At 44.8% G+C, this 25,761-nt stretch overlaps 1 protein-coding gene across 5 annotated transcripts in view; it reads left to right on the forward strand.

The window, feature by feature from the left end:
* Positions 1–25,761, forward strand: part of NT5M (5',3'-nucleotidase, mitochondrial) — a 79,490-nt gene that overhangs the window by 18,302 nt on the left and 35,427 nt on the right. For 3 of the 5 annotated variants that reach the window (XM_019656757.1, XM_019656758.1, XM_019656755.1), the window contains exons 3-4: positions 2,110–2,170; positions 24,781–24,912. In XM_019656757.1, coding sequence (XP_019512302.1) covers positions 2,110–2,170; positions 24,781–24,912 — 193 coding nt within the window. The remainder of the gene's footprint in view (positions 1–2,109; positions 2,171–24,780; positions 24,913–25,761) is intronic. The other 2 variants (XM_019656759.1, XM_019656756.1) reach the window with 1 other exon arrangement.

Consider the following 25,761-nt stretch of genomic DNA (forward strand, 5'->3'; position numbering starts at 1 on the left):
GCTAATTCAGTGACTTCCTTACCGCGGCCATTTTCCCTCTCTTCCATCTGTGTCCTTTATCACAGCCTTTATAATAATCCGGTAACAGTACATAAAGTTTTTCCCTGAGTTCTCTGAGCCTCTCTAGCAAATTAATTGAACCCAAGGAGGGGGGTCATGGGAACCTTCAATCTATAGCCAGTTGGTCAGAAGCACAGGTGACAACCTGGACTTCCAATGGGTGTCTCAAGGGGGTGAGCTGAGCCCTTAGCCTGTGGGATCCGACACCATCTCCAGATGGACAGTGTCAGAATTGAGTCAGTATAGGACAGCCAGCTGGTGTCTCAGAGCATCGCTTGGTGTGGGGAAACCCGTGCATATATGGGGTCAGAAGTGTTGTGAGCGGTAATAGTGTGAGAGTGCAGGAGACACACAGCATAGAAAGACATGAGGGAAAAGCTGGGTGGTTTTTCTTACACAGGACACAGTTGGATCATGAAGGTAGAGTAGTGCACCAGCCTATGGCCAGTATTTAAAGCCCTAGACCTTGGTGATGTCATCGAGCAGGGAGTATAGACGGGGTACCACAGAGGGTCAGAACCCCCAGAGGCTGGGAGACTAGGCAGGGCAGCCGGTTGAGGGCTGCAGTGGGCTGTCTGTCCTGATGAGGTTGAAGGGTTGAGTGGGAGATGTTAGAATGAGTTTAGTGGAAGGATGGTAGTTGGTGGTCGGAGGCAAAACATGAAATTGAGACTTTGGCAGAAGTGATGATAAGCTCAGGGTGTGGTGGGTAGAGGTATTGAAGACAGAGTGGAGGAGGCTTTTGGAGGTGACAGGGTTGGGACCTGAGAGGCCCAGGGGTTGGGTCCACACGTGTGTGCAGTGTTTGTGTCCATGTTATGGTCGTGAGGATGGTGAGAGGAGTGGGGACGGAGGGACACCAGTGAGCCTGTGTTGTGGTGGAGGCACCAAGGGCAGCAACAGGGCAGGTGGTAGGTGACAGCAGCAGGGAAGGGTTGCAGGGATATGGCTGGAGGCACAGGCTTCACAAAGTCAGGGATTTGGAAGGAGAAATAGTCTGGGAGTGGCAGTGGAGACCAAGGAAGACTCCTCACCTCATCTCTGAAGCACGTAAAACAGCTTTCACTCGGAGGCACACGGGAAAGGTGACTTCCATGTGAGGCCAGGTTTCAGCACAGGCAGGAAGTGAGGAATGAGAAGGAGAGACTTCATACCCAGGGGATTGACCCGGCAGTGGGGAGGGGACAGCCAAGTTGTGAGAGGCAGTGCTGAGGGAGCGGAGACTCGGGGTAACTAGAAGGCTCATGCTTCCTGCCCAGGCAACGTGGCATTCTTACGTATGACTCTCAGGGGACTCATTTGCCGAAAAGAAAAGGAGCCAGGGAAATCTAGCTTTCACAGGCTTGGTTTGATGAGCCAGTTGTCAGTTCCAGGGGCAGATGCTGGCTTTATGAGGTTTGGGCCCAGATGGCTCTGTTGTAGAGTGACTGGGGGCCCTTGGGGCTGTGGGGAGAACCTGGCTCCTGGGAGGCTCTTCCGGGTTAGTGCCCACATTGACTTAGCGCAGAAATACAGACGGGAAGGGGTGCACCTCTGTAAAGCCACGTCCATCTGAGGGGACTTCCAGTGTCAGGGAGTTTAGCTGGGTGGATCGGGGCTCCTCCTTGCTGCTCTCCCTGCCAGAAGGCTCGGCTGGACACTTGACCTGAAGACTTGTCCTCAGGGTTTCTTTACTTTGCATTAGCATGAGGCTCCAATTCTCCCTCAATAACCCGCTCTGCATCCTTTTAATGCCTCTCTCGTTTTAAGTGCTTCTGTCTCAGTATTTCCCATTCATATCGCATACTGAGCATCTGATTAGCCCAGCTAACTTTTTGAGTCCGGTCATGCAGAAGTGCCATAAGTCAGTGCCCACCCCTGAGCTGGGTGCCTGGTCTGGGGAATGGGGTCCTGTGTGGCTGCCCAGGGCAGTGGCACAGGGCAGACATCTCTGGTATGGAGAACAATGCAGGTCAGTGGGTTTACCCATGCCAGGTGATGGGCTAAGACTCTGAGAGGGAGGGTGGATGATGACCCGGATGTGGCTCACCCTCCTTCCTCTTCTCGCAGTACTGATGTCTTCATCTGCACGAGCCCCATCAAGATGTACAAGTACTGTCCCTACGAGAAGGTAAGTGATGCAGCTTGCTTGGAGCGGCCTGGTGCTTTGCCTCTTCTCACCTTTACCCCATGGGTCGCAGGTAAGGGGTGCTGGCTGTCAGCATGCCCAGCGGCAAGGGCACTGACTCTCATAGTGTAGCTGCCGCTGCCTGGGTGGCCTCGTTTCTGCCCTTTCTCCCATGAACCCCTGTCTCTGCACCATGGCCTCCTCCCCTGAAGACCTTCTCTAGCACTGTTCTGAAATCCGTCACCTTCGCTGCATGGGGCCTGGTGAAGATGCCAGGTTATCTGGGGAGGGTGACCATCCACATTTCAATGAAGTGTCATCTGTGAAGGATGGGTCAAGGAGAGAAAATGTGTCTGGCATGGGGCTGGAGGCAACCCAAATTCAAATATTTGGGCACATGAATTTATTTTACAAGAAGTCTTACAAAGGTGAAACAGTTGAGTTTTGCTGCACATTCACCTTATCATCATCTTTACTGAAAAATTAGAATTACTTGAAACTGAGACTTTTCTGGAAATTGAGTATGTGTGGTTGACCAAGCCAGAGGAAAGGTAGGCATTCACACTGGAGGTTGGTTCAGGGCCTGGCCCCCTGCCCTGGCGAGCTCAAGCCTCCCTTCCCAAGCCCAGAAGCTCCCTGCTTGGGGGCTCAGCTCACACCTTCCGCATGAGTTCTCCTGAATGCCTTCACACTACTCTTCCCTTGCCAATCCGTACTAGAAACAAAATGTACAGTCAGCCAGCATTGAACGCCTTCTGCGTGCTTTAAAGGGAGTGCGGCTCATACTCACTGAGTAGTTATTATGGTATTATGCGTGCCAGTCAGCATCCATCATGGCATCGCGTGCTCACAGCACCCCATTCCATGATAATCCTTACACCCTTTTAACGTGAAAACACGAGTTCAGTTAAACTCAGGAGAGTTCATGACTTATCCACAGTCAGTAAGTGTGGAGCCAGGAGTGAGGGCCTGGTCCACTGTTGCTAGTAGAGCAGTGATCCAAAGTCAGGTCCCCAGATCAGCAGGGTCTGTACCCTCAGGACACTTTAATAGAAGTGGATGTTTTCCAGCCTCTCCCGAGACCTTCTGAATAGAGTCTTTGGGAGTAGCCAGGTGTGTTTAAACAAGCCCCTGCCGGGTGCACCCTTAATTTTGAGAAATACTGGGCTGGAGTAACTGTTTCAGCTGAGGTATAGGCGCTCAGGATGATTGTCCAGTATTTATCAGACTAAGGTTGATAAGATGGCTGTCATTCATCCATTCCCATGGATTTACATATCATCTTTATGCCCGCCGTCCCACCTATGCAGCCTCAGCCCAGGACTCTTCCCTGAACTCTGGACAACTCAAACCTGATATGTCTGTCCCTGAGTGCTAATGTCCCCGTCCCATGTCTCTCCCTCCCCTCTCAGGCTGGAAGCAGGGGCCCATTCTGGTGACACCCTTTTTCTTACCCCTTATACCCAGCACATCAGCGAGTCATAGTTCCTATTGATCTGTTTTTAAAATACATTTGCTGGGTAGAGTAGTCTTGGTGGTAGGTCCTCACTTTTCAATGCGTTGAATATTTTGTGCCAATCCCTTCTGGCCTGCAAAGTTTTTGTTGAGAAATCAGCTAACAATCTTATGGGCGTTCCCTTATAAGCTACTAGTTGCCTTTCTCTTGCTGCTTTTAGGATTTTCTCTTTGTCTTTAACCTTTGCCATTTTAATTATAATGTGTCTTGGTGAGGGCCTGTTTGGATTCATCTTGTTTGGGACTCTGTGCTTTCTGGACTTGTTATCTTATTTCCTTCACAAGGTTAGGAAAGTTTTCAGTCACTATTTCTTCAAATAGATTCTTAGTCCCTTGTTTTCTCTCTTTTTCTTCTGGTACCCCTGTGATGTAAATGTTGTTATGCTTGATCCTGTCCCCGAGGTCTCAAACTATCCTCATTTTTTGGATTCTTTTTTTCTTTTTTCTGTTCCGATTGGGTGTTTTCTGCTACCTTGCCTTCCAAATCGTTGAGTCAATTTTCTCTGCTTCATCTTGTCAGCTGGTGATTTCTTCTAGTGCATTCTTCATTTTAGTTACTGTACTCTTCACTTCTGACTGTTTCTTTTTTATGATTTCTATGTCCTTTTTTATGCTTGTTATCTCTTTGTTAAGGTTCTCACTAAGTTCCTTGAGTATTCTAATAACCATTCTTTTGAACTCTGTATCTGGTAGGTTGCTTGCCTTCATTTTGTTGAGTTTTTTTCCTGGAGTTTTCTCTTGTTCTTTCATTTGGGACATATTTCTTTGTTTCTTCATTTTGGATGCCTCTCTGTTTGTTTCTATGTATTAGGTAGCTTTGCTACGTCTCTTTCCAGGTGGCCGTATGTAGTAGGTGCCCTGTGGGGCCCAGTGGCACAGTCTCCCTGCTCATCTGAGCCGAGTGCTCCAGAAGTGTCCCTTGTTTGGGTTGTGTGTGCCCTCCTGTTATATTTGAGCCCTGATTGCTATTGGCATGTGATTGATCCTCAGGCAGACTGGCTGTGGGGTTTGGCCACATCCACAGCTTATGGGCTGCTGTGTGCGGAGCTTACACTACTGAGTGGGCTTTGCCCCAGTGGGCTCTGGTGCCTGTTGAGACTGCCCTTTGGTGTGCCACTTGTGAGGCTAATTGGGAGGTGCTCTGCTGTGGTCTGAAGCCAACCTCCCCAAGTATGTTGGTTCTGGAGCCTCTTGGGAGAGGTTCCAGTGCAGACCCAGGTCACCCACTGCCTGTGACCAGCTGGGGACTACCTGGTAGGAGCTACAAAGTGACCCACAGCTGTTCGCTGCCTGTGCTAACCCTGGAGGCGTGTGGGAGAGGCCACACTGTGAACTGAGGATGGCTGCCACCAGTACCAGGCCTGGGGTAGCTCCACAAAACGCTAGGACACTCCGAGACCTGCTGTCACCTGCTGGTTCCCTTACAATTCAGCCACTGATAAAACCTTGTGTGGTGTATGAGTTGGGTGAGGCAGGGTATCAGGTGGTCACCAGAGTAGGAAGAGGTATGGTCACCAGGTTAATATAAACTTTGGTTTGGTGCCAGTGCTGAGCCTGAAGCTACTCAGCAAAAGTCTCAGAGCACACCGAGTCCAGTCACCACCTGCTTGGGCCCTCAGACTGCCATAGATTTCCAAGAAAGAGTGCAGTGTGGGCAGGGCTAGGGGCTCACTGAGAAAGTGCCTCTGGCGTTGGGGAAATTGGGTGTGGCGGGGTCCTAGAGAGTCACAGGATGGAGCTGTGGAGCTCACCAGACCAATCAGATTCAGATTTGGCCTGTGGGGCAGGGTACAATACAGGAAAGATGGCACCTGCCTGCCCGTTGCATGGGAGGAAAACCCCACACAGGGAAAATGGCGACTGTCTTCCAGCCCTTGCCCTAAAGCCTCACACTTTAGTATGCCCCCCATGTGCCTCCAATGCCCCGCCCCCCTGAGTTACTGCCCCTTCACCAGAGCTCAGGGTGAGTGCCTGTGAGTGAGTGAGTCTGTGTCCCAGCCCTTTAAGACTACATCTGGGTTTCCTGTAGCCTTTTGTCCCATCTGGATGATTGAATCCCCACTGTTTTTCAAAGCCAGATATTATGGGGCCTCTTCTTCCCGGCACCAGTATTCTGGGCTGGGAAGCCTGGTGTGGGGCTGAGGTCCCTCAGTCCCCCAGGGGGAACCACCATGGCCAAGATATCCTTCCTGATTTTCAGCCACCACACGGAGGTTTGGGGCCAGCCTGTTTCGCGTCTCTGCCCTGCCTACAAGTCTTGACATGGCTTCTTTTTTATACCTTTAGTTATACAACTTCTGTTTGTCTAGACTTTAGATGCTTCTCCAGGTTGATTGTCCTATAATTTAGTTGTAATTTTAATGTGTTCATTGGAGCAGGCAAGCACAGTGAATCTACCCTGCAATCTTAGAGCTCTCTCTTCTGTATAACTTTTTTTTTTTTTTAAGATTTTATTGGGGAATTGGGGGAGGGGAACAGCGCTGGGGAATCAGGGGAAGGGGAACAGACAAGTTGCTGTCCTTCTGTTCTTTAGTCGAGTTGTCGCTTCGCTGGCCCATGTTGGTATTATCATTGCGCTCTTCCCAGATGAGGCAGATCGGTCGCCAGCCTCTGGACAGCTGCTCAGAGCGGCTCTTGGCAACTCACTCAGGCTGCCAGCTGCTCACGCTGGCTGCCGGCCACACACGGTAGCTATGGCAGCACATTGCAGCAGGGGCTGCAGCCTACACCGTCGCCGGTGACTCATGGCAGCCCAGCTCCAGGTCGAGCTATTGTTCATCATCTTAGCTGTAGAGGGCAGTGTCACTGGCCCCCATGTGGGATCCGAACCGGGGCCCTGCTGCTCAGAGCTGGCGTCCCAAGCCAGCTCTTAACCAACACGCCACTTGGCCAGCCCTCTTGTGTATAACTTTTGACTCCCCCAAAACTTAAGTTGTCCCTTGGTACCTGCAGGAGATTGGTTCTAAGACCCCCTACTCCACTGCGGACACCAAAATCCACAAATGTTCAAGTCCCCTATATAAAATGGTGTAGATCAATACATACAATCAGCCCTCCACATCCACAGACTCCTAACCACAGATCAAAAACAGTACAGGGGGCCAGCCGAGTGGCTCAGTTGGTTAAGAGCTTGCTTGAGAGCGCCAGCTCTGAGCAGCAGGGCCCCGGTTCGGATCCCACATGAGGGCCAGTGACGCTGTGCCCTCTACAGCTAAGATGGTGAACAACAGCTCAACCTGGAGCTGGGCTGCCGTGAGTTGTCGGCGATGGTGTAGGCTGCAGCAGGGCTGCAGTGGGCTGCCGTGAGCTATGTGAGTGGCTGGCAGCCAGCGTGAGCAGCCGGCAGCCGGTGTGAGCTGCTGGGAGCCTCTGTGAGCGGCCGACCAATGACCGGCGACCGATTGCCTCATCCGGGAAGAGCACAATGATCATACTAACATGGGCCAGTGAAGCGACGTCCTCCACAACTAGATTGAAGAACAAAAACAGCAATTTGTCTACCTGTCTGTTCCTCTTCCCCGATTCCCCAATGCTGTTCCCCTCCCCCAAATTCCCCAATAAAAACAAAAAACAACAACAAAAAAACCCCAGTACAGGTATTTATTGAAAAGGTCCACATGTAAGTGGACCCATGCAGTTCAAACTCAGGTTGTTCAAGGTTCAGTTGCACTCTTCTGATCTGCCGGGTGAAGAAAGGCTGAGTGAAATAAGGCAGCTCATCTGCCTGGTCTAATGATCACACAGGGAGTGAGTCTGTGTGTCCTGGAGCCCACGCCTTCAGCCGCTCCAGCTGTGAGGTGCCCCTTCAGCTGGTGAGGATTTGGAATACAGTGACTGTATAAGAAGAGGGTATCAGTTCAGACTCCTGAGTCACAAGCAACATCAACAGCATCCAGATAACTTAGAACAAAACTAGAATTTAGTAGAAGGATGTTGCTTTGCTCAGAGCATCACAGAGAATCTGAAGAAGTGGGCCTTCGATCAGCAGCTTGGGAGCCAGAGCCGCAGCTGGCCTTTGTGTGTGTGCACCTGCACGGCACTCCACTCACTCTCCACCGTGGATTTCTTTACCCAAGTTTCCTGTTCCCAGGAGAGAAGGAACCAGCTGAGCTCAGGTCACGTACCTGACCCTTGGCCAGGGAAAGGTGGGCATCCTTGCGGCCCTGTTAAGGATGAGGTGGCTTCACAGAAAACAATTGAGATGCTGTTCCAGAGGAAGGGGCGCAATGATGGTGGATGCCTTGATTAAAATAAAGGAAAAAGCAACAAAACCCCACTTCTTTGATCCTACCACCTAGCTATAGAAACACTGTTAAAATTCGGATGTGTTTCTTTCTACCCCAGAATTGAGCCCCTTCATTTAACCTCAAATAAAAAATGTAGGCCATTTTCTGAATTTAAGGAGCTAATGAATTTATCTATTTAGTGAACATTTACTGAACACCTGCTACAACACTTAAAAAACACCTCATTTCTGCTTTCAGGAGCTCCTGGCAGTGTGGTAGTCAGCTGGTTATCACTTTGTGTCACAGGCTCTGTGGCCACAGGAGGAGGAAGCCAGGGGAGGCTTCTTGGGGAAAGTAAGACATGAGTCAGATTGTGGAAATTAATAGGCAAAGAAGTGGTGAGACTGAGTTCTGGATGTTGGAAGTAACATGTGCAAACACAAAGAGGCATAAGGAGGACCTTTTGGAGTCGGGGTAGCATGAGGTGGGAGAGGCTAGAGATGAGCTGGATAAGTAGGCAGGACCGTTAGTATTCAGGAGTTTGCAGGCCACAGGAGTTCGCAGGCCACAGGTACTGCGAGACCTTTGAAGGGTTTTTAAGCAAAGCTGTATAACTCTCACGGGTGTTTCTGAAAGCTCCCTGCAACAGTGTGGGGGTGACTTGGTGGACTCCACCCCAGCCTGGAGGCCACATGGAGCTTGCTTCAGTGATCCAGATGGACTATAATGAGGACCTAAATGAAGACAGTGACAGAGGCTCAATGGGCTTAGCAATCATCATGGGGGTGACTTCTTACACCTATGGGAAACAGTGAACACCCCGCAGAAAAATGGGTATGGATGTGAATAGAAAGTTCCCTGAAAGTAGAAAAAACACAGTGAACATATACACAGGTCACTTAATTTTGTTAGTAAAGAAACAAGACTTGAAATGATTTTTCTTATTAGAATGATAATCATTTAAAAATTATATAACTACTATTGGTAAAGATTTGGAAAAACCAGCATTTTCAGATATGGCTGGTGGAAATAAATAAACTGATAAAACCTTTCTGGTTAGCAATTTGGCAGAATACTCAAAGCCTTAAAAAGTGCCCTTATTACTGTTTTTTTGTATCAGGTTTATGAGGATAAAAATGTAAACTCAATGAAGCTGAGCTCTTTAAAGACTAACCACCATGACAATCAAGACAGAAAGACCCACCATCCCAAAGCACACCTTGTGAGCCAGTCGTGGGGCCCCCACACTTTTATTTATGAGTTTTACTTTCAGGAGTTTTATCAGGTTCTCACAGTAAAGCTTAGGAAAAAATCAAATTGTTCTTCTAGCAGGAGGAGGAAAAAAGTAACTATTTTGAAATATGCCAGAACGTTCTGTTCTTCTTAATAAGGCCTGCCTTCAAGAGAAGCTGTTTTATCAGAGCCTAACTAGCTAGGGTTTATCAGAGACTAAATGACGTGGGGAAGGGAAATGCCCAGGTCTAGCCCCTCTAGTCATCCTTTCCCACCTAAGGCAGGGAAAGCACTGGTGACGTTCACAGACCAGAAGCATCAGCTCACTAAGTGACTGAGACCTACACAGCAAAGGGAACCATCAACAAAATGAAAAGGCAACCAATGCAATGGGAGAAGATATTTGTAAATCATACATTTGGTAAGGGGTCAATATCCAAAATACATAAAGAATTTATGCAGCTCAATAGCAAAAAAAAAAAAAAAATCAAACAATCCTATTTTAAAAATGGGCAGAAGAGCTCAATAGACATTTTTCCAAAGAAGACATACAGATGGCCAACAGGTACATGAAAAGGTGCTCAACATCACTAATTATCAGGGAAATGCAAATTAAAATCACAATGAGATACCACCTCACACCTGTCTGAATGGCTGTTATCAAAAAGACAAGAAATACCAAGTGTTGGCCAGGATGTAGAGAAAAAGGAACCCCTGTGCACTGTTGGTGGGATGTACTTGGTGCAGCCACTATGGAAAACAGTATGGAGGTTCCTCAAAAATATTAAAAATAGAACTACCATATGGTCCAGCAATTTCACTTCTGAGTATTTATCCAAAGAAAAGCACTAACTTCAAAAGATATATGCACCCCTATGTGCACTGCAGCGTTATTTACAATAGCCAAGCTATGGGAGCAATCTAAGTGTCCATAGATGGATACACACACACACACACACACACACACACACACACACACACACCCACACACACACACAGAGGAATATTATCCAGCCATAAAAAAAGAAGGAAATCTTAACATTTGCAACAACGTGGATGGACTGTGAGGGCATTAATGAAATAAGTCAGACAGAGAACGACAAATACCTTATGATCTCACATATATGTGCAATCTAAATGAACAGACCAAAAAAAACACCTCGAACTCGTGGATACAAAGAACAGATTGGTGGCTACCAGAGGTGGGAGGTGGGAGTGGACGAAATGGGTGAAATGGGTCAAAAGGTACAAACTTCCATTATAAAATAAAGTCCTGGGGATGTCATGTACAGCATGGTAACTATAGCTAATAATACTGTATTGTACAAGTTGTTAAGAGAGTATCTTAAAAGTTTTCATCACAAGAAAAAAATCTGTAACTATATATGGTGATGGATGTTAACTAGACTTATTGTGGTGATCATTTGTCAGTATATACAAATATCGAATCATTATGTTGGCTACTCGAAACCATAATGTTGTAGTCAATTATACCTAAATAGAAAAAAATTGTGCATGATAGATGGTAAAAAAAAATAAAGAGTCTAGGTAATAAGTAGATTGTCCAAAATAGTATAATTAATAAACAGTGAAATGAGTAATGGTGTATTTATTTTTATTTCTCTAAAGCCCTTGCTGTTTTTGACATAAGTCAAGATATGACCATAAGAATTTTGATGTTTGTGAGTAACATACATCATAACTCATTTCATTGTTCTTTGCTTTATTGCACGTCATGGATGTTGCGTTTGTTTACAAACTGAAGGCAAGCCCCTCCACCAGCAAAAAAAAAAATTACAACTCGTTTTATTGTGATAATTGTTTATTGTGGTGGTCTGGATCTGAATCTGCAATATCTTCGAGGTATGCTGTAGAATGCCAATCTGTTTATGCCATGGAAAAATATTTGCCAGAACAAGTTCCTCAGCAATAAAAATAAAGTAAGAGCTAGCACTATAGAGTAATTATTATGAGCCAAGTACTATTTTAAATGTGTCATATTATTTAATTCATTTAATCCTCATGAAAACCCAAAAGGGTGAATACCTGCATTTTACAAATAAGGTTAAGAAAACCTGGCTGAGGCCTGACCAGCAGTATGTGGTTGATTTGGGATTTGAATTCACGTCATCTCATATTACTGCCTTTCGAAACAGATCCTTGGTTGGAGAGGTCACCAGGCCCAACCCCACATTGTTGTAGTCAGGATGGCCATACATTTTAGGTAAATGACGTTTCATTTCATAAAGCCTTCCCTTCATAAAGGGAAGATGGCTTCCCTTCATAAAGCCTCTGTAGTTTTGACTTATGAAATGTAAATTTTCTTATAAATATGTTATAGTTTGTTAGTCTTTATTTTTTTTTCCTATTTAAAAAACCAAAAGCTCTCCCAATCCATAGCTCAAATATTCCCTTGTGCAGTTTCATGTCATAAAAAAATGTTTTCTTAAATTTTCTGATTTTGAAATAAAAAACATGCCCTTTATTCACATAATTACTACTAATAATTTAAAAATCTAAATTTTAATATAATAGAATAAGTCCATTTCACCTTTTTGCAATCTAAGCTTTCATCCAGTAAAACATTTGTCTTGAGAAATATAGAGACATTTCAATATCAGACCAAAATGAGAAAAAAAGACTTGAGACCTAATCATAGGCCTATAGAACACATCCCTTCTCCACACACCTCACCATCACACTACTAAAGACCTATTTACAGCAGTTTTTTTGTTGTTGGCTTGTTTTTTTAGCTGAGCCATCCTGCCACCTGTTGGCAGCTCAGCTCGGGCTGGGACTCAAACTGCTGTTGCTCAGAGCTCGTGCTCTTGAGCGAGCTCTTAACCAACTGAGCCACTCGGCCGGCCGTACAGCAGTTCTTTTTACCTGGTACATCATGCACAGGTATCAAGAAAAAATTACAAGGCAAACCAAAAAGCAAAAAACACAGTTTGAAGATACAAATCAAGCATCAGAACCAGACATTGCAAGGTTGGAATTATTAGACTGTAATTAATTATTAGACTATAATATAATTAGACTATAATTAATATGCTAAGAACTCTAATGGAAAAAGTAGACAGCTTACAAGAACAGATGGATAATGTAGCAGAGAGAGAAATTCTAAGACAGTATCAACAAGAAATGCTAGAGATCTAAAACTCTATAACAGGAATGAAGAATGCCTTTGATGGGTTCATTGGACATGGTTGAGGAAAGAATCTCTGAACCTGAAGATATCTCAATAGAAACTTCCAAAACTGAAAAGCAAAAAGGAAAGAAGACTGGAAAACAAACAACTACAAAAGGTGTAACATATACATAATATAAATATGAAGATAAGAGGGCTGGCTGAGTGGTGCATTGGTTAGGAGTTGGCTTGGGACGCCAGCTCTGAGCAGCAGGGCCCTGGTTCGAATCCCACGTGAGGACCAGTGATGCTGCGCCCTCTACAGCTAACATGATGAGCAACAGCTCGACCTGGAGCTGGGCTACTGTGAGTTGCCGGTGACGGTGTAGGCTGCAGTGAGGCTGGCCAGCAGCTGGCATGCGCTTTTGTGAGCCACCGTGAGCGACCGTCCAATGGCCAGCGAGCAACTGCCTCACCCGGGAAGAGCGCAATGATAATACCAACATGGGCCAGTGAAGCGACGTCCTCCACAACTAGACTGAAGAACAAAAGGACAGCAATTTGTCTGTTCCCCTTCCCCGATTCCCCAATAAAATCTTTAAAAAAAAAAAACCACCAAAAAACAAAAAACTTTTTATAAGTGAAATGAATGACTGCAATGATGCAAGGGATGGGAGGGAGAAATTAGGAATACTTTGTTATTATAAGGTACTTGTACTACTTGTGAAGTAGTGTACTGTTATTTAAAGTGGACTTGAATTAATTGTACATGTATATTGCAAACTAGGGCAACCACTAAAAAGAGTTTTTAAAAAGTAAATGCTTCTTGATATACTAAGAGGATAGAAAGCGGAATCATGTAAAATCTTCAATTAAAACCACAAAAGGTAGAAAAAGAGTGGAAGACCAAAAAAGGAAGAGATAGGAAGGGCAACAAATAGAAAACAGTAACAAATACAGTAGATATTAATCCAGCTATATCAATAATCACTTTTAATGTCAATGGTCCAGATACACCAAGTAAGAGATAAAGATTGTTGGTGTGGATAAAAAAAAACAAGGCCCAAAAGAAACACACTTTACATATAAAGACACGTACAAATTAAAAGTAAAGGATGGGGAAAAGATATACTATGCTAACAGTAGTCAAAAGAAAGTGAGAGTAGCCATATTAATTTCTGAACAGACTTCAGATCAAGGAAAATGATCAGGAAAAAAGGGCATTATATAAAATGATAAAATAGGGTCAATTTTCCAAGAAGACAAAACAATCCTTCATGTATACATGCCTAGCAACAGAACATACAAATATATGAGGCACAAACTGTTAGAACTGCAAGGAGAAATAGATGAAGCCACTGTTACAGTTGGAGACTTCAACACCCCTCCATCAGAAATGGACAGACTTAAAAATAAGGACATGGTTGAACTCTGCAACACCATCTGGATATGATTGACATCTAAAGACTACTTGATTCCACAGAAGCAGAATACACATTCCTTTCAAGCTGACATGGAACATTCACTAAAACTAACCGTTCTCTGGGCCATAAAACACAACAAATTTAAAATACTAGAAATCATAAAATATATGTTCTCACACCACAACGGACTTAAACTAGACATCAATAATAGAAAGATATCTGGAAAATCCAAAAACTACTTGGTGATTAAACAACACACTTTCAAATAACACATGGGTCAAAGAAGGATCACAGCAGGAAATTTAAAATACATAGAAGTAAATAAAAATGAAAATACAACTTATCAACATGTGTGGGATGCAACAAAAGTAGTGCTTTGAGGGCAATTTACAGCATTGAATGCATATATTAAAAAATAAGAAAGATCTAAAATCAATGCTCTAAGCTTCCGCCTTAGGAAACTCGGAAAAGAAGAGTAAATTAAAAATAATGTAAGCAGAAGAAAAAAAATAATAAAAATTAGAGCAAAAATCAATGAAATTGAAAACAAGAAATCAACAGAGAAAAAGAACAGAAGCGAAAGCTTCTCTGAAAAGAGCAATAAAAGTAAGTCTCTAGCCAGACTAAGAAAAAAAGACACAAGTTACTAATTTTAGAAATGAAAGAAGAGACATCACTATAGATCCTGTGGACAATAAAAGAATAATAAAGGAATACTATGAACAACTCTATGCCCACAAATTTGATAACCTAGATGAAATGGACCAATTCCTTAAAAGACACCAACTAAAGCTCACACAAGAATAAATGGACCGGGCCGGCCGAGTGGCGCAATGGTTAAGAACTGGCTTGGGATGCCAGAGGGCCCCGGTTCGGATCCCACATATGAGGGCCAGTGACACTGCCCTCCACAGCTAAGATGCTGAACAACAGCTCAACCTGGAGCTGGGCTGCTATGAGTCGCCGGGGATGGCGTAGGCTGCAGCCCCTGCGGCAGTGGGTTGCCATGGGCTACTGTATGTAGCCAGCAGCCAGCAGCCAGCGTGAGCGGTCAGCAGCCGCAGTGAGCGGCTGTTCAGAAGCCGGCGACTGATCTGCCTCGCCCGGGAAGAGCGCAATGATGGTGCCAACTTGGGCCAGTGAAGCAACGTCCTCCACAACTAGACTGAAGAACAAAAGGAGAGCAACTTGTCTGTTCCCCTTCCCCCAATTCCCCAGCGTTGTTCCCATCCCCCAATTCCCCAATAAAAATCTTAAAAAAAAAAAAAAAGAATAAATGGACAATGTCAATAGTCCTATACAGATGGTTTCTGACTTATAGTGGTTTGACATGATTTTTTGACTTTATGATGGTAAAGCAATACATATTTAGCAGAAACTGTACTTCAAATTTTGATCGTTTCCCAGGCTAGCAGTATCTGGTATGATACTTTCTCATAATGCTGGGCAGTTGAGCTCCCAGTCAGCTATGTGATCACGAGAGTAAACAACCAATACTCTACAGTTTAAATGCATTTTTGTAGTATTAGATGCATTTTGACTTAAGAATTTACTTTCGATTTTCAACTTAAAATGGGTTTATCTGGACATAACCCTATGATGAGCATTTGTATATATTAAAGAAATTAAATCAATAATTTATAACTTTCCAAAACAGAGAGCACCAGGCCCAGATTTACTGGTGAATTCTACCAAACCTGTAAGAAAGAAATTATACCAATTTTCTACAATCTCTTCCAGAAGACAGATGTAGAGGGAATACTTCCCAACTTATCTGTCATGAACATAGATGTAAAAATCCTCAACAAAATATTAGCAAGTTGAATCCAACAATGTATAAAAAATAATTACCATGACTAAGTGGAATTTATCCCAGGCATGTAAGACTGGTTGAACATTTGAAAATCAATTAATGTAATACATTAACATGGTAAAGATGAAAAAAATCACATGATCATATCAATAGATGCAGAAAAGCATTTTATGAAATCCAGCACCCATTATGATAAAACTATCAGCAAACTAGGAATAGTGAGGAACTTTCTCAATATGATAAAGGATAGCTACAAACAACCTACAGCTAACATCATAACTTAATGGTGAGAAACTAGAAGTTTCCTGCCAAGATCAGCGATGATGCAAGGATGTCCCCTCTCACCCCTCTTTTTCAACATTGTACTGGAAGTCCTGGCTAATGAAATAAGACAAGAAAAGGAAGTAAGAAAGATACAGATTCTGAAAGAAATAAAACTTTGTTTGTAGATGACATCATCAATGGTATGTAGAAATCGGAGAGAATTTACCAAAAAAATAAAAATAAAGAAAAAAAACAACCTCTCCTAGAATTAATTGGCAATTACAGAAACATTGCAGGATATAAGGTCAACATATAAGTCGATCACTTTCCTATATACCATCAATGAACAAGTGGATTTGAAATTAAAAACAATACCATTTACATTAGCATCCCCAAAATAAAATACTTGCATATAAATCTAACAAAATCTGTACAAGACCTATATGAGCAAAACTACAAAACTCTGATTAAGGAAGTCAAATAATAACTAAGTAAATGGAGAGATATTCCATGGATAGGAAGGCCATATTGTCAAGATGTCAGTTCTTCGCAACCTGATCTATAGGTTCAATCCAATTCAGTAAAAATCCCAGAGAGTTATATTTTGTGGATATTGACAAACTGATTCTAAAGATTATATGGAAAGGCAAAAAACCCAGAATAGCCTGCACAATATTGAATGAGAAGAGCAAGGTTGGAGGACTAATGCTATTGGACTTCAAGACTTCCTATAAATCTATGATAATCAAGACTGTGTGGTATTGGTGACAGAACAGACAAATAGATCAATGAAACAGATAAAGACCAACACAAATATAGTTACCTGACCTTTGATAAAGATCAAAGGCAATACAATGAAGCAAAGATAGTCTTTTCAACAAACGGTGCTGGAACAAACTGTACATCCATGTGCAAAAAAAAAAAATCTAGACACCAACCTTACACATCTTACACCTTTCACAAAAACCAACTCAAAAGAGATCATAGATAGACCTAAATGGAAAACACGAAACTATAAAGCTCCTAGAAGATAACATAGGAGAAAACCTAGTTGACCTAGTGATGATTTTTTAGATAATTCTAAAGGCGCAATCCCTGAAAGAATTCATAAGCTGAACTTCTTTAAAATTAAAATCTTTTGCTCTGCAAAAGACATTGTCAAGAGAATGTGAAGATAAGCCACAGATTGGGAGAAAGTATTTGCAAAAGACATAACTGATACCCAAGATTTACAAAGAATTCTTTTTTTTTTTTTTAAGCAGAGCCATCCTGCCACCTCTTGGTAGCTCAGCGGCTGCTCAGCTCGGGCCGGGACTCGAACCGCTGTTGCTCAGAGCTCAAACTCTTGAGCGAGCTCTTAACCAACTGAGCCACTTGGCCGGCCCAACTACAAAGAATTCTTAAAACTTAACAGTAATAAAATGGACAGCCTGATTAAAAAATGGGCCAAAGACCTGAACAGACGCCTCACCGAAGAAGATATACAAATGGCAAATAAGTATATGAAAGGATGCTCCACATCATATGTCATTAGGGAAATACAAATTAAAACAACAATGAAACACTACTAGACACATATTAGAATGGCCCAGATCCAGGGCACTGATGACACCAAATGCTGGTGGGGATGTGGAGTAACAGGAACCCTCATTTACTGCTGGTGGGATGCGCAATGGTACAGCCACTCTGGAATGCAGTTTGGCAGTTTCTTACAAAACTAAACATACTCTTACCATAGGGTCCAGCAATCACGCTCCTTGGCACTTATCCAAATGAGTTGAAACTTATATTCACACAAAAAACCTAACAAGGATGTTTGTAGCAGCTTTATACATGATTGCCAGAACTTGGAAACAACTAAGACATCCTTCAGTAGGTGAATGGATAAGTAAACTGGGCCATCTAGACAGTGGACTGTTACTCAGCACTGAAAAGAAATGAACCATCAAGCCGCAAAAAGAAATGGAGGAAGCTTAGATTCATATTTCTAAGTGAAAGAAGCCAATCTGAAAAGGCCATGTGCTGTGCAATTCCACCTGGATGGCATTCTGGAAAAGACAGAATTGTGGAGACAGTGAAAAGGCCCATGGTGTCAGGGATGAATAGGCAGAGCACAGAGGACTTTTAGGGCAGGGACGCTGTCCTGTGTGAGACTGTAATGGTGGATACAAGTCATTACAGGCACACTTCAGAGATATTGCAGGTTCCGTTCCAGACCACCACAATAAAGCATGTTGTCATCTTTTTGCTGGTGGAGGGTCTTACCTTTGATTTGTAAAAAACACAACATCTGTGAAGTGCAATAAAATAAAGTGTGCATGTATACATTTGTCCAAACCTGTAGAATGTACACTACCAAGAGTGAACCCTAAAGTAAACTATAGACTTTGAGGGGTGATGCTGTGTCACTGCAGGTTCATTGCGTGTAGCAAATGTCCCACTGTTGCAGAATGTCAGTAATAGGGGAGGCTGTGCATGTTTGGGGGTGGGAGGTCTGTGGGAACTCTCTGTGCTTTTGCTGTGAACCTAAAACTGTTCCGCAAAATAGTTTGTTTTTTTAAAAAGCACTCATTTGTGTCCCTGTGCAGTCAGTTCCTTCTCCCCCCACCCCTTTGCTGGGTGTGGTTAGTATGGGTGAACTACTGACATCGTCTCCATTCCTATAGTTCTGCCTTTTCCATAATGTCATATAAATGGAAGCATACAGTATGCAGCCTTCTGTGTCTGGCTTTCACTTAGAGTAATGCTTTTGAGGTTCATCTGTGTTGTTGCATATATCGGTGGTTTATTCCTCGTTACTGCTGAGTAGCATTGTGCTTTATGGCTGTACATAATTTGTTCAGTCATTTGCCAGTTGATGGGCATTTGGGTTGTTTCTAGCTTTTGGCTTTTGTGAAAAAGTTCCTATAAACATTCATGTCCATGTCTTGAGGTGAACATAGGCTTTCATTTCTCTCGGATAACTACCTAGAGTGGGATGTCTAGGTTGTGTGGTAGGTGTGTGTTTAACTCGTAAAGTTATGAGCAACCATCAAACTGTGTTGAAAAGTGGAGATCTCATCCTGCATTCCCACTAGCAATGTATGAGCTGTCTAGTTATTTCACATTCTTTTTTGCATCTGGTGTTGTCAGTCTTTTTAATTTTAGCTGTTGTAGCAGGTACCTAGTGACATCTCATTGTAGTTTTGATTTGCATTTCCCTAATGACCAATGGTGTTAAACATGCTTGTATGTGTTATTTGCCCTCTAAATACCTTCTTTATTTTTTTTAAGAATTTTATTGGGGAATTGGGGAAGGGGAACAGCCAAGTTGTTGTCCTTTAATCTTAGTTGTGGAGGGCGCAGCTAGCTCAGCTCCAAGTCGAGTTGCCATCTAGCCACCCGTCGGTAGCTTATGGTTGCTCAGCTCAGGGTGCCGTGTTCAGTCTTAGTTGCGGGGGGGCGTAGCCCACCATTCCATGTGGGAGTTGAGGCGGCAACCTTGTTGTTAGGAGCACATACTCTCACCAGCTGAGCCATCCTGCCACCTGTTGGCAGCTCAGTGGCAGCTCAGCTCGGGCGCAGCTCACTGGCCCATGTTGGAATTGAACCAGCAACCCTGTTGCTCAGAGCTCGCACTCTTAACCAACTGATCCACTTGGCTGGCCCTCTATATACGTTCTTTGATGAAATGTTCACATTTTTGGATTAATATTTCATTAGGTTGTTTGTCTTCTTAGAATTGAGTTGTGAGAGTTCTTTATATAGTCTAGATACAAGTTCTTTATTAGATAATGCATTTTACAAATATTTTCTCCCAGTCCGTGGCTTGCCTTTTCATTTTCTTAACAGTGTATTTTGAAGAGCAGCAGTTGCAGTTTTAGTTTTTATATTTAGGTTATTATCCTATTTGAGTAACCTTTATCTATGGTAGGAGTGAAAAATCGAGGTTTTTATGTTTTTCCCCCTATGGATGTCCAGTTGTTCTTCTGTTGGAAAGTCCATCCTTCTGCTATTGAAATTACCTTGGCACCTTCTGTCTATTTCTTAAATACATTCTGTTCCTTTGATCTAAATATCCTTATGGGAATACCACATTGTCTGGTTACTGTAATTTTATATTTATTTATTTATTTGTTTGTTTGTTTGTTTATTTATTTATTTATTTATTTTGGGGAATAGCCATGGTCATTGGTTACACATTGCTTTCATGCTACAATGGCATAGTTGACTCTTTTAGGGAGTGTGCAGCTCACATTGGCCCATGCAGGGATTGAACCGGCAACCTTGGTGTTATCAGCACGATGCTCTAACCAACTGAGCTAAGTGGTCACCCCTAGTAAGTCTTTTTTTATACAGTTTTTATAGTAATTCATTTGAGTTCTCCCAACTTTAGTCTTCATTTAAGAAATTGTTTTGTCTATTCTAGGTACTTAGTATTCTATATACATTTTAGAATCAGCTTGTCAATTTTTATGAAAAGCCTGGGTGGTATTTGATTGGGATTGCATCATAACTGTGGAGCCTAACAACCGAATCTTTTGATCATGAACATGTACACATTTTAATTCATTTAGGTCTTTTAAAACTTCTCTCAGCAGTGATTTGTAGTTTTTAGTCTACAGGTCTTGCACATATTTTGTTGAATTTATCCCTAGTCCATGTTTTTTTATGCATAGAGCTTATTTTATTTTAAAATTCTTTATTTTTAAATGTTTAAAGCTTATAGTAAAGTACACATAGCAGAATTTACCATCTTAACCATTTCTAAGTGTATAGTCAGCCCATTTCGTATTTCTGGCACTATTATAAATGGTTTAGTTTGTTTCATTTCAATATCCAACTGTATAGAAACACAAGTGATTTTTATATAAATACATAAAATTGTATCCTGCTACTTTGTAAATTTATTAGTTCTAGTAGCTTTTATATGTTATTTGAGGCCATGAAAGTTTAGCTATAATATTTATTGAATACGTGCTATGTGCCAGGCATTCCTCCGAGTGTCATACATTTAATGAGCCCAACAACACTGAGGACAGAGTCTTAGAGAGCTAAAATGACGTGCCCAAGGTCCTGCAGCTCAGATGCATTGGACCTGTGGGAGAGAGGATAACAACCGAGAGCTAGAACCCTTTGTCCAGCACTTTTCTGAGCACTTTCTGCATGCCAGGCGCTGTGAGACTTGTACGTACACTTTCCCGTTTAATCCCCAAAGCAGTCCCTTGAGGGAGTGCTGTTATGTTGTGGCCTGGGCAACTTGCTGAAGAGGAGACTCGATGATGAAAAGCCAGCACTGCCTCAGAAGTGGCCATACTAGGTTGTGGCCTGTAGGCCTGCATGCAGGGTGGGGGGAGGGTTTGGCAAGGTAGGGGCACAGACAGGGGGGCGCAGGATCACGGGGGCTGTGAGGCAGGGCATGGGTGGGGGCTGGAGGCACAGACCCAGTGTTCACAGAGGCTCTGCCTCTCACTGTACCTCCCTGTCTCAGCTTTTTTATCTTTATGGAATCTCTTAGCCACTGTGACCTTTTAAAGATGTAAGTCTAGTTGTGTCGTTCCCTAAATGAAACCAGTTGTTTGGAGCTGCTCCACCTGTGTCTGCAACAGGTGCTGGCCCAGACAGAGATGCAGAAATTGGATGTGTGCAATTGGAAAGTTTGGGGGCCATTTGACACGGGTGCAGCATCCAAGCACATGACTGGACTTCAGATCTTACAGAAGCATCAGTCCACCATCAATTGGAAACTTAAAATAAGAAAACAACTTGTCCTTCTCCCTAGATAGTTTGTGAAACCTGACCCTAATGGACCGGTGGACTTAGGATGAGGTCCCGTCTTCCGGCATGGCCTGCAGGGCTGACAGGACCTGGCCCTGCCCAGTGCCTCCCTCCTCTTCCCTCCTCCTCCCCTGCTCTTGGTGCACACACAAACACCAAAGCGTGTTCCTGCTGTTGGAGCACACTGGGATTTGTTGTTCTTTCTGTGTGTGACGTTCTTCTCTCAGACATTTAAAGCAGGCTCTGCCTTGTCACGCAGCTGCAGTCGCAGATGTCTCTTCATAGAGAGGCACTCTCTCACCACCCTCTGTCTTAGCCTCTTGTTTTATTACCTCTGAGCCTTTGTTCTACATGAAATTGCTTGTCTGTTTGTTGTGTGTCTCCTCCCACTAAAATATGGATTCCATGAAAGCATCTCTCCTACACACCATCGTCTGTCCACTTCCTGCAATTGAACCTCACACAGTGGATGCTCGGTAGATATTTGTTGAATAACGGAATGAATAGATTGTTGTGAAGCTTAAATAAGATGACGGAAGATGAGTGCCCATGGAGCAGGCATGCTGGAAACGTCCAGCCTCCGCACTGAAGCATGCATCCATACCACGTGCCTAGCCTGGTCTTCCAGTGCCCCTTCTCCTGAAATGGTACCTGGGGAGGTCCTTGCCCTTGCCTGGTGGACAGTGTAGGTGATCAGCTTGTCCACTGCCCACCCAGCTGGGGCACGGTGACTGGAGCCTCCCTAAGCTGTTTTGTGAACTGATAGCAGCCTGTTACTTTATTTATTTTAAAGATTTTATTGGGGAATTGGGGGAAGGGGAACAGACAAGTTGCTGTCCTTTTGTTCTTCAGTCTAGTTGTGGAGGACGTTGCTTCACTATCTCATGTTGGTATTGTGATCATTGCTCTCTTTCCGGGTGAGGCAGTCATTCACCAGCCATTGGACGGCCGCTCATGGTGGCTCACAGCAGCTCATGCTGGCTGCTGGCCGCTCATGGTAGCTCACAGCAGCCCACGCCATCGCTGGCCACTCACAGCAGCCCAACTCCAGGTCAAGCTGTTGTTCACCATCTTAGCTGTAGAGGGCGCAGTGTCACTGGCCCATGTGGGATCCGAACCGGCGGCCCTGCTGCTCAGAGCTTGCTCTCCCAAGCCAACTCTTAACCAACGAGCCACTCGGCTGGCCCACAGACTGTTACTTTATAAAGACCACCCTGATGTTCTTCCTGAGAAGATGGCTATCATGGTCACTTGCTTGGGGTCCTTTGTCTGCAGGGTGAGATCACTTGGGAGAAGGATATTTGGGAACTCAGAATTGAGCCATGGAGAGGCAGAGGGGGTGCCTGATAGCCAGTAGGTTGCTGTGGGGCCACTTGATGAACTTGGCCATGAGGCCTTCAGAATCAGAGCATCCTCTACCTTGGGCAGGGCTGGCTGGAATGTACCCATTCCTTTTCATCATATGCTTGATTTTCGTTTGGTCATTCAGCAAGTGTTTATTTAGACATGGTCCCTGATCTCAAGGAATTCACAGTCAAGTGAGGCAGATAGATGTGAAACAATTATACAAGTACAAAGCTACAACTAACCACCGCTAGGAAGGGCAGTTACAGTGTGTAATTCAGGGAGGGCTGAAGAAGTGGCGTCTTTGCAAGGACTAAGAGCTCACTCACCTGGGAGAATGAGTCTGTGTGCACATGTGTGCGTGCACGTGTGTGTGTGTGTGTGTGTGTGTGTGTGCACGTGCGCACATGTCGGGGAAGGAGCAGTGGCAGGAAGTGTTCCAGTCAGAGGGAATATCCTGTGTGAAGCTGCTAGGAGGGAAAAAGCATAACAGTCAAGAAATCAAAAGAAGGGGACATAGACAGGGAGGAGGTGACGGAGCAAGTTGGAGCTGGAACTGCAGGCAGGACCACTGTGAGCTCTGCTGCCCCCGCAGGCATGGCAGGGGCTCTGTGGCACCTTGTGCCTGCCCACTCCTCCACTTTGTCCTCATTCACTGAACCCTCTTTGAAGGAGACTTTTGGGCTGTTGTGGGGCTTAGCACGGTGCCCTTCCAGCAGAAAGAAGCAGTCCCTAGCAGTTGTGGCCTTATCCCTCATTTCACACTTGGGGAGGCGGGGTCCCACGGAGGCCTTGCCCAGGCCTGTGTAGCTCCCTCAGACGCCTGGGACCCATTCCCAGCTGTGCCATAGCTTCTAGTTGTTCTCCAGCCAGAACAAGAGGGAGCTTTTGGGAAAAAGCTCTCTGATTCCTCCACTGCTTAAAACCTGTCTCTGGTTAAAATTCAGTCCTAACAGGAGCTTGTTTGCAAATGGCAGGAATTAAGAAAGACATTGGGAGGTTCAGGCTGTGGAGCTCCCCGCTGTGGGTACTGATATCCTTGAGGCTCCCTCACAGTGCTAGCTATCCCACAAAGCCTGGTGGCGGGGCTCAGGCAGCAAGCCCTTCGTCTGGCTGCAGTGAGGTGGTGGGAAGCAGGAGGGCCTGCACGGAACAGCCAGGACTTGTTTCAGCCTCTCTTGTGGGAGGTCACCCACCCCCCGCCCAAGACCACACCCCACACGGAAAGGGAGAGGATGTGGACAGACCTACAGCAGCAGCTGACGCCTGTCCCCTGCACCCCACAAGTCACTGCGCCCCCCCCCCCAGGTCACCTACTTTCTGTCAGCTCCCTAGGCACACCTGTTCCTTTCTGCCTTAGCACCTACACATGCCACCTGCTTTACATGCTGTCCCTGTGGCCTTATGGAATCAGTTACAAGTGGCTTCCTAAGGAAAGCTCTCCATGACTCACCCTGGTGGGATAGGAGGACCAGCCAATCAGGGGCCCTGTAGACCATTCTTGGTAGCACTTTCCCAAGTGTCATGTAACGAATTGTTTCAGTGTGCCTTTGCACTTTGTGTCCACCCCCGCACACCTCCCCCCCGTTCCTGTGTCCTTAGAGTCTATGCACGCACACATGCGAGCATTCACGGTGTGCGTGCTGGATGGAGGGGAGGCCACCAGTCGTGAGTCCTGGGGGTGTTGTGCAGGATTGGAGCTGGGGGGCAAGTCTTCATGTATGCCAGGACTCCGTTGCTTTCTAGCACTGTGACGTGGTCAAGTCCCACTGTCCCCGAGTGTCAGTTTCCTCTGCTGCCAGTGAGATAATCACGGCTCCCTCACTCGGCCCCTGGTCCTGGAGAAAGCCTGACTGTGCCCAGGCCTGACGGCACTCTCTTCTCCCCTCTGCCTGTTCACGTTGCAGTATGCCTGGGTGGAGAAGCACTTTGGCCCTGACTTTCTGGAGCAGGTTGTGCTGACCAGAGACAAGACCGTGGTCTCTGCCGACCTTCTCATAGACGATCGGCCGGACATCACAGGCAAGTGGCCTGGGCAGGTGAGGAGCGAGCGCAGACGGCCCACACCACTCAGACAGACAGCTCGTGGGGCTTGGCCTCACCGCCCCTTCCTGCATGGCCCCCACTTAACCACCTGATGTGTATCAAGCCATCAGCTTTGAGCTGGTGCTGAGCCTCTTCCTTGTTGGGAGACAAGGCTCTTCTCAGCGTTCGCCGGGAAGCCTAGAGAAGGGGCTCCCAGCTCCGGGCAGAACTTGTTGGGTAGCCTTGGGTGAGTCCCTTACATCTGGAAGCTTTGCCTTCCTCATTTAAATGAGGCCCCAACTGTGGCTTCCAAATGTTTGCTTTCAGCAGAAGAACTCTTCTTTTTTTTCTAAAAGCAATTTGAACTGAATATAATATATAAAACAGAAAAGCGAAGTATAATTTCTCCAGTTGAAGGTAGTTTGGGAGCTGTCTTTGTCCCTTTTGTTAATGGATACCCCCTCTCCAAAACAAACAAAACAACAACAAGACCCAAAAACCCTTGAACTGGATTTGAAAGGAGAGGGGAAATTTATTGGTGCACCTAACTAAAAAGGGGGGACAGGAGGCTGTCAGGCGTGGCTGAATCTAGGCGTCCAAATAATATCAGTTGAAGTTCAGTTTATCTCCTTGTTCTGCTCTGGCTTGCTTTCATACTTAGGCAGGCTCTTTCCTTCTGGTAACCATCTGTAGTTTCAGGGTTAAATCTTATTTTTTTGGACCCCTCAGTGGTAAAATACAGAATATTTTTTCACTTACGACAGCTGGTTTGGGAAACATGCCCATCCTCACACTAGTCACTTTGTCCGAAGGGTAGAATCCATGGTGTGCTCGTCCCTCACCTCCCAAACCATGCCGTTTCT

The sequence above is a fragment of the Hipposideros armiger genome, unplaced genomic scaffold (assembly GCF_001890085.2).
Source record: "Hipposideros armiger isolate ML-2016 unplaced genomic scaffold, ASM189008v1 scaffold_264, whole genome shotgun sequence".
Taxonomy (NCBI): domain Eukaryota; kingdom Metazoa; phylum Chordata; class Mammalia; order Chiroptera; family Hipposideridae; genus Hipposideros; species Hipposideros armiger.